General features: G+C 38.0%; 1 protein-coding gene across 3 annotated transcripts in view; it reads right to left on the bottom strand.

The window, feature by feature from the left end:
* The window catches only part of MIB1 (MIB E3 ubiquitin protein ligase 1), a 77,570-nt gene that overhangs the window by 14,520 nt on the left and 48,553 nt on the right, over positions 1-14,497 (bottom strand). For 2 of the 3 annotated variants that reach the window (XM_054631029.2, XM_077184804.1), the window contains exons 13-17: positions 11,381-11,513; positions 10,916-11,002; positions 8,054-8,215; positions 3,107-3,288; positions 1,695-1,887 (exon numbers count right to left, since the gene is read on the bottom strand). In XM_054631029.2, the coding sequence (XP_054487004.1) occupies positions 1,695-1,887; positions 3,107-3,288; positions 8,054-8,215; positions 10,916-11,002; positions 11,381-11,513 (757 nt within the window). The remainder of the gene's footprint in view (positions 1-1,694; positions 1,888-3,106; positions 3,289-8,053; positions 8,216-10,915; positions 11,003-11,380; positions 11,514-14,497) is intronic. The other variant, XM_054631037.2, reaches the window with a different exon arrangement.

Raw genomic sequence — 14,497 nt, 5'->3', positions numbered from 1 at the left:
TGGAACAGGTTACCCAGAGTGGTGGCAGATGATCCACCCCTGGAAACATTCAAGGTCAAGCTGGACAGGGCTCTGAGCAACATGATCTCATTGAAGATATTCCAGCTCATTGCACAGTATCAGATGTCAGTCACATTACTGATTTTAAAGGCCCCTTCCAACATTCTATGATCCTATGAAATTTAACTTAAAAGGTACTTTTACAGAAATGTTTTAATATTCTGGGCTAGGAGATACTCCAGTTTCAACCCCTGCCATGGGCAGGGACATCTTCCACTAGACCAAGTTACTCAGGGCCCCATCCAACCTGGCCTTGAACACTGCCAGGGATGGGGCATATGCAGTATGATCAAAGACATCACATACAATTCCATTTTTACTGGCCTGCACCACCTCTTTCAGTTCACAGAACTGTTGTCCTGATTCATTTATTTCTTGGCCTTGCGGTTTTTATACAGAAAAGTATAAGAGAAGTATTGACCAGATATTCCAATCTCTCAAACTAATTCAGCAAAAGAAATCTAAGGAAGGCTATCCATAAAGCTTAGCTTTCACCTGGGAAAGCTGATTTCCATAGAGTACCTTCTTTAGATGAATGAGTAGGGGCAGAACCCTGACTTTGCTACTCCAAATCACCCAGTGGCAGACCCTTTCACTGACTGTAAAGAAAGTCTAGAGAAAAGGAGCTCCCACTATGTTAACATTTGGCTTTTGAACATACACAATGCAGAACAGCAAATAGTATAAGAAGAATAAGAGAGTGAGTAGTAAAAACAGTGCAACTTTATATTTACAATTCTTATACTTTGAGATGGAGGAAAAAACAACATACTACAGAAGTAGACTAATCAAATATGTTTGGAAAAAGCAAAAAAAAAAAAAAAAACCAAAAAAACCAAAAAAACAAACCCAAAAAAACCAAACAGGTTGGGTTCCAAAAAAAACCCCAAACAAAGAAAAACGCCCCTAAGCCAATCTAAAAATCAAACATAAATCCAAATGCAAAACATGATTTCTTTTTTTTAACAGCTAAAAAAAAACAGGACAAGACTTGGTATTTACAAGGAGTAAAAGAATATTCAAACAGAAAAGCAATGGGGAGGTATCCATATAGTCAAAACTATTTGTGAATAACCATTTGAAAAACCTTGGTCTCCAAAATAGGGCGTGACTGATTGATTCTCTGAAGGAAAAAGACAGTGTAATGAAACTCATGTTTCCAAAGAAAAAGAAGGTGAAAGCTGAAAGTAATTATTAACTACAGAAACAAGCACATATTAACTCAGTTTACAGGCAAATCATCCTTCAAGTAGCCCTAAGGAATAGAAGAACTCAATATTACTGAGGGAAATTATATTTCAGAAGAAGCAGCAATTTATCTTAATATGAAGAAAAGATACCATGGCAGGGGGAAAATAGTCTATTTCAATAAAGCATCCTCACGTGACTGTATTAGGAACTCTGAGGACCTGAACAATGAAGACATTGCAAGGCAGGGAGAGGTAGGTATGACAGGCAAACAGAAAAGAGCAAGATATCATTATGATGCAAAATTAACTCCATCCAGTGAGACATGTGTAAGGCATAATACCACATAAAACATGTATATTTCTTTGACCTCTTTTTTACTTTTTTTTTTTTTTTACTTTTCCACTATAAAAGTAAGAGAACCAATAAATTTCAGAGGTTTTTACCTTTGTCCTAGACTGAACTTGTTCTTTACAGATGAGGCATTTTTTCACCCGTGGTGAGCACAAGGAACACGTGGCAATGTGGCCACATGGGCCAAACAGAGTGTCTCTCTTCATGTCTGAACACACCATACATTCTTCTAAGGTTTCAGAATCATTGTTGATCATAGATGGACTTCGGGAACCAACCTGGCCACTACAAAGAAAGCTTGCAGTCAAACTTTTAATAATTTAAAAGACCTCACTCAAATTAAAATGCACATCAGCTGGCTGCTTCTACACTCCTATGCACTCGGGCATCAATGTATGATCATACAGCCATCTGAACTGCCTTTTCCCAGAAGTACAGCTGACACTGCAGTGCAAGGTTACACACTCGGACAAGGCATTGTACAGAAACAGGACACACAGGTCAGGATATCGTGTTGTGAGCGTAAAACGTCGCTTTCTCTCGTCGTAAGAGCTTGCTTTACTAACAGAGACGTGCCCTGCAGTGGGCAGACGCAGCCCCCGGGCTCGCCCATCCGTCCCCACGCCCGGCAGTGCCGGACCGGGGCCGGAGCTCCGCGCTGCGCTGGCCCGCAGGGGGCGCGCGTGCCCAGCTCCCGCCATGGGATGGGGCCGGGACACATGGACACACACACGGATACACACACACAGAATCCGAAAGGAAATAAGCGCCTTACTCTTTACCAGGCAACACCAGTAAAAACAGCCTCTCTTTTTCACATTTTAAGAGTACAGTTTTGATTTCCATATAGGAATTAAAGATGAGAATCGTTTGTGGCAACAGGCGGAACGTAACTAGGACAAGGTGAATCCTCTGGTACTGCATGGACCTGATAACATGGTACTTCACTGAAATTGTGATTTCTAGAGACATCAGACCTACCCCCTCGTTCTCTTTTCACAGAATCATACAGTTGTTCAGATTAACAGGTACTCAGTAGGTGACCTTCTCAAAGCAGCAACAACAGTGAATTCATATCAGTTTATACAAGGCTTTGCCTATTTCAGTCATTAAAAGTTGTATGGACAGAGATTTCACAAATTTCCAGGCCAACCTGTTTGCAATGTTTAGTTATTCTTCCAGGGATTTCCCCCTGACTGCCTTGTGAAGTTCTACCAATTCCTCCCCTGAAGACTGTCACCTTCCCATTCTCATCTTTCCCATACTAATATGCATGAAAGCTTGGGTAAGTTTCAAGTAATGTATTTCTGAATAGCATTCAGTGTACCATAAAAACCTAAAGAATTAAAAGTAAAAAAAAAAAATAGCCACACACAAAACCCCCCACCAAACTCCCAAATTTGTATGTTTTAATTAGGTATTGCTAATTTCAACATCTTAAAAAAATCAGTTAATCTGTGGAAAGCAGACATTTGGAAACAGTGCATTTTATGAATATACAAACCTGACTTTTTCTTTGTGACATTTAGCCAATGCTTTGCAGAGACTTGGATCAGGGCAGAGGTCGAGAGGGGACTGACCCTTCTTGTTACGAATGCCGAGGTCAGCCCCGTTGGCTGCCAGGAAGCAGGCAATAGATGCAGCACTCTTCTTCTCTGCTCCTTGAGTGCCAAGTCCCATTATTAACTGAAAGAAAACAAATATGTAAGCAAGAAAGACTCTCTAAACAGTTAAGAATCATCTGGCTAAAGGAAAGCTACTTGACATGCACACTTATACGTAAATGTGTAAGCCAAAGGAAACGTCTCTAGAACTAAAATCAAAACAATTGCTTCATTCTGAGTCAGCTATATTCAGCTTTCTTTTAGAAACTAAAATTCAGCAAGGAATAGTTCTACTGAAGCACTCAATCTCCTGTACACCTATACTCACATGTGAAGTGGCTGTCCTTCTATGTAAGCACTGTAAAGGGCAAAGTTACAGTGGGTATATTCAGAACACACTTCAGTATATGCTCAAATTGCTCAGTTCAGACAAAATGCTACCACTGCACTTGGACTGAAATCACAGTTGAGCATAGAAATGAATGCACATCTACTTTTAGTCCAGTAAGAAAAGTACCTGCCCAAGAAAGACTGAAATTCAGTTACTTTCTCAGCCTGGGTGGATTAAAACCCACACACTGTCCCTAGCTAATCACATAATGCTACTCTGCCCTTTCACAGCTGTTACTGTATCCTTGTGTAACTGCTTCACTGGGCCAGCTAGAAACACTAAAAAGGCTCACTACCACAGCCCAGCAAGGAGTGGATTCCCCAAAGCACTCTAGCCTCCCAACACCTTTTTGTATTAAAGCTCAATCAGATGAAATGCATTAAGTATAATACAGACTCCAGAACTGCTGGCATCACTAAGAGTCCCTCAGCAAACTACACTACACTGTAGTCAAAGGAAGAGCTTTGGCAAAGCTAGGGCAGCTCCAACTCAAGGAAACCCAGTTGCTTAGGGAAGCATTTTTTAAACCTCAGTCTATATGTTTTGGTTTTTTTTTAATTAGAAGTTCTTATATCAATATGTGTCAATGAGGCTACAAGACTCTTGAAAGTCGCTTTATGAATTCAGATACTCCTCCTGCATTCTCCCTCATGATTAGGTAAGAACAGTACACCTCCAAAGGCTTTATACCATGAAAATCAGTAAGTTATGGAAACAAATAATTTTGTGGTGTTCAGATAACAGAAAATTTTCATTTATCAATTGAGACTGTTTTTCTGCACTTCAATTGCAGAACTGGCTGAAGCAAAGCAGAGATGTGATCCAGCTTCAGTCCTGGTACTTTGGACTGTACTATTAATCCAGCCAAGGCAGCACAACACCCAGTGAAACTGATTTGCTCCAAGGTTGGCAGAGTCATTGTGGAACAGTCATCTACATTAGTCACAAAACCCCTAGGTCCTAAAATGCCTCTGCATGCTGAACAACTTGAAAACACCAGGACAATGTTGCATCCCATGACATTTCTCAGGAAGCCTGCAACTTTTCAGGCACAAAGAATGAGAACACCACAGAAGAACCCATGCACAAAATACTCTCCATTATGTCTCGGTGCCCAGTATGGCTGCAGCATACCTCTGGAGGGGGCTAGCCCTGAAATGCATCAACACAGGCAAACACAGCCAATTCACCAGTGAGGGAGAAGTCTCAGTGCAATCCACAAAAACTGTATAAATATCATCTAAGTAATTGTACCTTTGAAGCAGTAAACACTTTCCATTAGTTTCTTTCTTTTAAGTTAGGATTTAGGCAGTGGCATCACTTAAAAGCATTTTAAGAGTCAGAAATACACCTTAAAGACACTTGTATATTAAAATAAATTACACAAAATGACCCTGGGAATAATACAGTTGTTTAGGATAAAAAGTACTCTAGGCTAGAACAGTGCATCTGTAATAAAGCAATTCAAATGACTTTTTTGTGGTGGTGGTGGAGACTATACTTCAGAAAATTTCTCCTCCTCCCAGCTGTAGTCACAACAATATGCTGGATGAAAAACTTAAAAATTATTTAAAGAAATGGGGATCACTGCTCATAGCACTTGAGCACAGTAATATTTTTCAGAATGGTACCTAAAATGATTAGGGCTTTGTATACTATCAAGATTGCTCACTACATGCATTTTAAACAGCCTATCAAAAATCAGTTGAAGAAACCTGACAAAAATTGTTTTATGTATAACATAAAATATCCTGAGTTGGATGGAATTCACAAGGATCATTAAGTTCAGCTCCTGCCCCTGCACAGAACAGCCCCAAGAATTGCACCAGGCGCCTGAGATCATTGTCCAAAGGCTTTTTGAACTCTGGCAGGCTTGGTGCTGTGACCACTTCCCTGGGGAGCCTGCTCCAACAGGCATAATGTTGGCATTCAGAAGGAGCTACTAAAAAAAAAATCAATATTAAAGAATTCATTCAATTTAGTTCCATTTATGAAATAAGTGAATGATAATCAGTAAAAAGTATTGTTTCATATTTTAAACAGCGGTCCAAGTAAAAAGTAACAAATCATACAATTTCAATGAGCTGCTGTCTAACCAACTTGATCAAGTATGAAAAAACTCTAAAATCCTGCAAGTGAGATTTTTCTTTTCAGTTTATTCAACTGAAACAAAAATAGAAATAATTATTCCTATTATGTATGTATGTGCTAGAAAGAGGCGCCCTACAGGCCTCAGTAGGTTGGAATCTCCAAGACAGCAGTGCAAAATTAATTAAAATTTAGCCAAGCAAAAATGAGCTCTAAAAACTCAATATTTACAGAGATGTGTTGCTATCACATTGCCTAATGAAATCTGATACATTTTGCAACCTTTAAAGGAATTAATGAAGAAGAGTAAAAAATCTCTCAAAACAAAACCTCAATTTAAGTCAAAACATTTACAAAAAGAAAACCTTACTGATTTCCAGACAAAATTATTAATCCTCTTTATCATCTATTATTCATCACCTGTATTTGCAATTCCACACAAAACAAATTACCAATGTGTCCTTGGATAGCTTTAAAGGTCCAAATGCCTGCACATATTTTCACAGCTTCATTCCGTCTTTGTTGATACTCAATTTTGGGGCAAAGGCAGCTTAATATTTAAAACTGTTTAATGGTAAAACCTAGTTTAAAGAATTTTTACCTTACTGTCATTTAAATAAAGGTAGATAGATACAGGTATTGTTCTCGTTTCCTGTTTTTCACAAAACGTTTTCAAGATAAGTTGATTTGCCGATCATCTTAAAGCGTTTTCAGATATATTTACTCCATCTTTTACATTTCACATAAAATAAAAACAAGCAAGTTTTTGTCTCTTCTCTGCCAGAACTTACCTTCTCCACACCACTTAAACCTCCCAAATTTGTTAGTTTGGCAAAAATTTTCTCTGCAGCTAAACAAAGTGCAAAGAAATGACCAGTAGTTTGATCACGCTAATAAAGGAGAGGAGGTATTGGTTGATCATGATTTTTTAAAACTTTAAAATATTTTTAGGTGATCAGAGACACAATGATGACGGGATTTTTTTGTTTCTCATATCTTTTGCCTGATCTTTGTCTCATTACTTCAATGGAAATGTGAAAAAGTTACACTTTTGTTTTAAACCAAGAATACTTGTCAAATGAAACTAGAGATAAAACTTTATTCTTTAAAATATAAATTTCCCCCCCACAAAGAGAAGTTTAAAAGGTGATGGAAAAAACCCCACTTCTGTTAAAATCCTCAAAACTCAATGCACAACTCTAGCTTCATTGTGAAAGCCATTAATAAGACTGAGCAGAGAAACCAATTTATGAAATGCCAAATCTGAGAAAAAAAATTCCCTTTCATTCATTTCACAGTTAAACACATGAACACAAAGTATTCTAGACAGCTCTCATAGAGTCCATTTCAGATCACAGAAACAACTGAGCTGTCACCGCTCTTCTTGTCTCATTTAAAAGGACACACACATTTTCTTACACATGTTAGTCATATTTCAAATCTCTTTCAAGGCTTATTCCAGTGTATTTCAGTGAGACTCAGTAACCAATTTGAAAAAAAAATTGTACAGTGGAATTATTGTTTTGAACAAAGACTTTTCATAAAGTTGGTGTATTTTTCTTAATGAAACACACAAGCAACAACAAAAAAATTTCTAATTTTAACCCTCAGTTAAAATCAGAAAAAACATTATACTAATAACTAATGGTTCAGTAGCTCTGATACACCACTATTTTGTCCATCTTTAATATCTAAAGAAAAACCTGTTTCTTTTTCTCAAGCTGAATTGCTCCGTAATTTTATTTCTCCTTTGTTTTTCAGGTAAACTACAAACATCATCTCTATATATGGGGTTCACACAGCTTTTTGGGTGTGAGAGTTTCTTTTCTTCAGTAAAACATTTTGACTTTTATTACCTGGAGGCTTTTTGACTATTGCCTTACTACAGCACAATTTCTGAAGTGAAATCTGTCAAAAATATACATCTCAATAAACATAAAAAATTAAGAATGCCCGTTCTAACTGAAAATACTTTCAGAAAGTTAGAGAAGCAACTAAGCAACTAAAATTATAAAGACATGCAAGACGCTGAATCACAGAAAACTATTTCAGTCTTATTCTGTACTGTAATACTGTTGAATTCTCTTTCCAAAAAAGCTACTTTGATTTATTGGCAGCCATCCATGTTCACTACAGAAGATAAATTTGTAGAAATATTTTTGAGCTACATAACCCTTTTTCTTCAAAAAAGGTAATGACTTCATGTGGAAAGCCACATAGAACAATATGATTTCTGCCTACACTGCAGTTTAATGCAGAATGTCTACATAAACTTATGCTGCCAAAACCCAGTCCAACAGTACAGAAGTAGACCAAGAGACAAATATACAGGGGAAAAAAAAGGAATAAATAAATGTGTTTTATTTACTGTGTTCTTTGATGGCTCCCAAGCAGTATCTACCTTGCCCACATCTTGCATGTCTTGGAGTTGGCGGAGCTGTGACAGGGTGTGGTGTCTCAGGGCTTCATGCAGGGGAGTATCCCCATCTTTATCCTGAATATCCAATTTAGCACCTGCACGAACTAAGAGCTGAAAAGAGAGAGAACCAAATTAAAAAAAAAAAAAAAAAAAAGCTCCCTTTTAGAACTAATTTCAAAAAATTATGGTTTAGGATTCTCTAGGAGGTTCAAAAGGGCTACTCCTATCTTGCTACAATTCACAGTTTAATTAATTTAAATTCATTTTCCTTACCTGGAGCTCAGCCTTCAACCAATGCATTTATCTGTCTCAAATATCAAGCTTATTTCAGCAGAAGGCTAATGCTTGCCTGTGCTCTGAATGCTACAAAAGACATAATTTAAGAGGATCCTTTCTACTTCCTTAGACTTTAATTTGTATAAGACAGCCTACAAACAATGTAATTTATTAAAGCAATATGTACAATACTTGAGATAGGTATATATTCTTTACTATTAGGTTTCAATGACCTCAAAAATCATAATTTTCACACCATACTAAACTTTACAACTTAATTTACAGTGTCCTCGCATAAGCAAAGTAGTTAAGCATGTACTTTGGTAAACCCTAATTCAGGAGAAGACATAAAAACCAATGACACTATTCAAAAGTCTCTCAGAACACTTTGGAAAGTAATGAACTGTAAGACTTGTCTCTAAGGCTAATTTTAGACACCCGTTCCTATTCACATGACACAAAACAAGCACAAGGCTGCACAGGCCCTCCTATTCCTATGGCCTTTGCATACGGCCCTTCCATAATTCAACCCACCAGAACTTTCTTAAATACACTGTTGAACAAAACAAAGCAACACATGCTGACAAAAAAATACCAACTGCCCCTAAAAATTAAACCCCATCACTGTCACCATTCAGAAGCCTGTAGGCAGCAGCTGAGGTTTTAACTTCAGTTTTTGAGCTTCTGCTACTCTGCAAAATTGGGATTAGCAGTAGAGACAAAAGGCATTATCCAAAACCAAGAATATACAAAGAGGGATCTCCCTCTTTGGAACCCACATGCTTGCAAGGAGTTTCAGTTTCTCAGAATCAAAGAACTTCAAACTTCAGAACAGGCTAAAAGGAATTGAAAGCCTAATTTTCAAGAAAGTATCTGCCTGCAATTATTTGCAGCTTATCATTTTCCCCAAACTTCTCTTCCACAAGTGAAATCAAGAATACCAGCTAATAGCTGACACAGTCTAGTCTCAACTTCTTACACTCTCTAAATGGATTTACTCTGGACTAATTTCTTTTCTCATATTCATATCTTGTGTCTACCACTAGCTCTTTACTGCTTTGAGTTTCTCCTGGAATCCTTGACTACCACAGATTTTCAGAGTCTTTGCAGAAGTTTAAAAAAATAATTAAAAAAAAAAAAGCAAACCATTGCCCTTTGTCATGGCAGTAGGACTTTTAAAAGAACCGTGCTACCTTTGATCACTATTCCACAAATGCCTGAGGGTACAAACCCAGCCCTGGAAGCTATCCAATAGGAATTAGTTTTGGAATATGGAGCCAACATGTTCTTTGCATGGCTACGTGAGCTATTTTAGGACTTCTTAAAGTTAATCCAGTTCTGAAAAATGGATACTCTACAGGGTCATTCACCTGAACATTCTCAGATATAAGCATGTCAGTGAAACACACATGCTAGTTCTTCTACGTGCCTACCTTCCTGCTCATCTGCTACATTAATATTGTATTCCCAGGTACTGTGTAAATTCCAGAAGGGCACAGAGTTCACCAAACACAGCTGCCAAATAGCTTGCAGGATGCAAGTGGCACTGACTCTAGGAAACCATTCTTCTGGTAGCAAGCAGTTCCAGATATAGGGCCATATCACATGTTTCACTGTAACGGGATCACACCCATCAGCCCGCAGAGCTGGAGAAACCTTATGGCTAAATAACACTTAACAGAATGCAGGTCTGCATAGGGGAACAATTCTGTGTAGGCCTGAATAAGAGACAGTTTTCCATACAAGATGACTCCATCAAGAAAAAAAATTACATCCAAGGCCAAGGCCAGGTTGATGTATTCACTCTGAGAGCAGTGAGTGCTCTCCCTGAGCCTCAAAATCCCACAGTAGCAAGGCAAACAGTCACACAGGTCCTGTATGACAGTGCACACAGGCCAGAAACAGCAAGCTACGCCAGACTCATCACACTTCCTGTGTAGCAACAAAGCTTTGTTAAGTTGAAGCGTTCACTTTTGCAACCATGCAAGCAAAAAACTAGGATAGCATTCCTTTCACCAATAGGGCACTACTGTTCACTGCTTATAGGTCTCCCAAGCTAAGAGCATGGAATGTCAAACACTCAGTGACTGAAAAGGAGTTAAGGTCATAAAAGATGTTTCGTGTTACAATTTGCAAAAGCTATGAGCAAGAACAATTACTCATACAGCAGGAGGCATCAGAAATGCTATTTGAAGATTCCCTTACAGCACCACAAGATTCAGACAAGTAACAGCCGAACACATTCTTCCTTACTAAACAAGAAGGGATGCTGGAATTGGCAACCACACAGAGGAAACCATAATGTACATGTACAAAAATTTAGCATGCTTCAAGCAGCGTTCATATTGCTGACTGACCTTCTGTGCAAGTTGGCAGGCTTCTGAATGAAACAAAATCCAATCAAACAAACATGCAGTGACTATATGTTGTCAAATAATTTTCTGAACGTTCATGAAGTATTCATATTTTAACAGCCACCATCAGCTTTAGCCAAATGCCATTAACCATATGGCTTACTGCAAATAAGATACTTACCCTAACAATTTGTGTATGCTGTCGTTCAACAGCAAGATGAAGAGCAGTTTGCTGGTTAACATTCTGGATATCCAGGTTAGCATTGCCCTGCAAGATATTCAAAACATTAGAGCATTATCACCCCAGCAACTCATCTACAGGCAAGGCAGTCCATTAGGACACCGACTATGACCCTGAATACAATTCCTAGTTAGGGGATTTGAGAACAGAAATGATTAAATACTTAATTATTCACTGTACAGATGTTGATCTGTTGAATGAAACTAGGTATCCAATTTTTCAGTCCCTCTGCACCATTAGGCCATTGTAACAATCTCAAAGGCAAATTTGACCTTTACAGCTCAACACGTCCTTCCCTCCTCCACTGCTTCTGCATTGCGACTGCAGGCGTAAAGCAGCCAACTATTTTCACATCAGATGGTTAACCAAAGCATGACATTTAAATCCTCCTGAGAAAAGTCCTACCTGATGCACCAAAAGTTCAGCCACTTCCACATGATTATTAAGAGCTGCCAGATGTAAGGCTGTGTAACCATCATCTTTTTTCTCATCAACAATCCACGGTCGTGGTAGCTTGGACAACAACACGCGCATTGCGCTGAAAAGCATAAGCAGAGATGGCATAAACACCCCTACAACGTATGCTGAGTGACAACAGTAGAACAACATTAATTCTCAGAACTATGTACTAGTGGCTAAAATAATTTTAATCTTTTTTCAAACAGAGAGAGTGGGTGAAAAGCTGTACCAACAGTTCCAAAGCAGAATATTTTCATGTTCATTTCCTTCTCATTAAAGCACATAAACAAACCATACAATGCCTGGAACAGTGCGAGGGTTGGGTTTGTTTTTTAGAAGATTGCTATCTAGCAATAAAAATTACATTAAAGAAGCATTCAAACAAACTCTGAAATGTAGAGAAAAGAATTTTCTCCCTCAAAATCTTTATAGCATCCATTAAATACTTCAGTATTTAATGACCAAGTTCTACTACATTAGATTTCTTTAAAATCATCACTTTATAAACTGATGCCATGGGCTGTAACAGTTAAAACTCAGTTTCTAGGAAAGAAAATGGAGGAAGATCTCTTAAGCACAGACAAAATAAATGCTGAAACTGTTAAGTTAGGACTAGTGGGATATTTTCTTAAAATATAATGGTTGACTATAACATACCATGGCAGTGTCTGGTAGTCAGGGAGTAGGGTGGGGAAAAGCAACTTGATTACTACAAGTATTAAAGCAGACTAAAATCCATAAAGTCCAAAGTTAACCTTCAGTTAAGGGTATTAACAACACAATGCTAGATAAACAAATTGCTCAATCTTGTATTCTCTGAGAAATACAGTTTTCATAAGCTTACATGTCTTCACTTAGCTTTTGGAATACATAAGTTACCAAACTTAAACCCCTTATTGTCTTATCTTTATAAACAGCATATGCAGCTCCCTTATGACAGTTCCTTAAAGACAAACACAAAACCAGAAACTGCTACAATCCTGTGCCAAGAAACCTCTTCTGTCATCTGATGTTTCCCTACTGTTGAAGGAACATGATATCTACAGGAGAAACACGGCTTCTGCACAAAATTCAAACTTTTAAAATCCAAATAATCCTTGCTAATGCAAGTGGAAGCACTCAGTCACACAGTGCATTGCAAGGCAGATAATGTATCTAAATTAAAGAGTTCTTCAAGAGCTCTGGTATCAAAAATGTGGGATCTCAATAATCCTCAGAAAAAGCCTCATGAATCGAACCTCTCAGCTTTTACTTAAAAATACCCTCATAAGGTATGAATGACGGCCCCATCAAGTACAAACTGAACTCCCAGTTCATTCCAATCATATGTTGCCTTGAACATACACACTGAGGTGAAGTAGTATTCACTCCTAAGCTCTCTTTTAGAACAAGCCAATGAGTTCCCTATAAAAAACCCCTACAAGTTGTGTCTGGGCACAGATCACCCTAATAGGCCTTCCTTGAAAGCAGAGAAGTCTGTGAGGTAACCGTAAGGAAGTGCATTCCTTCCTACTCTCTGCTCAAATGCTCCCAAAGAAGACTCTGCTTAACAAGTATCTCCATGTTCTCCTGCTACTGAGTGCACAACATAAACCTCTGGTTTCACACCTATGCTGCAGCTGCCAGAATGGCACATTAAGTGACACTTTTTGTCTCCAGAATCAGAGTCTGGGGAATCCCAACTAACAGGAATCCCAACTAACCAGCTGCATTTTCAAGGCACAAGGTCATACAAACCCACAGGAAACCAACTGCTACGAGAAGCATCCATAGCCAGACTGCTCTGGATGTTTGTCCTCCTCAGAGTGGACAGAAGCCATTTTCAGCCTCTTAGGATTATTTGTTTTTGTGGCAGATTGCTTTTCACTTCCTCACAGTCCAAATCACTTACAACACAGCAATATAAGACAACAACACTTATCAGACTGTACATTGCTCATTGCTCAGTTTCTATTCATAACACTTTCTACAGCTCTCTCATGTGCTAGGAAGAAAAGACTAGAATACTTCAGAAAAAAACCAAACAATGGCAACATTAATTCTTTGGGAGATTCACTTATGCAGGATTTTTCAAAATTAGTGATATAATTTAATAAAACTCAAGTTACCAAAGCTTTATGAAATGTGGCAAAATTAACCAGTATAAAGTTGCACTGATAAACATAGTCTATTTTGTAATGCAATGATGCCATATCTTCAAATCTTGGCACCATCAGAACTGTGTTTAGCTGCTTTAGGGGAGCATGTCTGGAGCACTATGGTTTGCTTGGTATCTGGGCACACAAACACACCAGCCCTTCAGAATGCTGGGCTACTACAAAGCACACAGTCCCAACAGCACAACAAGCCTCCTATAGTGGCTTCCCACAAGGCATCATGTCATGTAAGCTCTTTATCTTCACCTGCCATGCTCAGTGCTTCTAAAGACCCCATAAAGCTCTTATCTACTGTGGATAGTCTAAAAAACACAATAAAAAATTCCTGAAAATTCCCTATGACTGACAGAAGCAATATGACTGTGAGCAATGAGGAAAAGGTGGGGCAACAATAACCTAACAAAACAAAGAAACAAAAAAGACCAACAAGAAATTTTTCTTAAAACTGCAACTACAACTTGAGGAACACTGTGGAAGGACATCAACACCAATTACAGCCAGCATGTCTCCAAAGTAGCTCTAGTCACTAAACAAGAAACTGTTCTAACCAACTCAATGATATTTTATATCCTTTTTTTTCAGTAAGGAAATAAGAAAATTGCCAGTTCTACAGATAAACAAAATTTGAAGTCCATTGACACACTTTATCAGATTTCTCAATATGTAAATGTACTTCAGAAATACTATTGACATTTCTTTAATACACCTCATCTTTGAAACAAAAATAAGAAACCAACTGACTCAGCATTTTGTGTGCTGTGAAGAAAAATCACTCATCTTAATATGTGAATGTTATCCTTACCAGATCCTCTTTCAAATCTTTAGTTTGCTGTCTTACACCAGAAAAAATTTTATCTGAAGTTTGACTGAAAAATATTTGGAGATATCTTGCTTTCAGAAAAATGAG

This window comes from Agelaius phoeniceus, chromosome 1 (genome assembly GCF_051311805.1).
Source record: "Agelaius phoeniceus isolate bAgePho1 chromosome 1, bAgePho1.hap1, whole genome shotgun sequence".
NCBI lineage: Eukaryota > Metazoa > Chordata > Aves > Passeriformes > Icteridae > Agelaius > Agelaius phoeniceus.
Note: the sequence above shows the minus strand (reverse complement) of the source record. Positions and strands in the feature narration are given on the sequence as shown.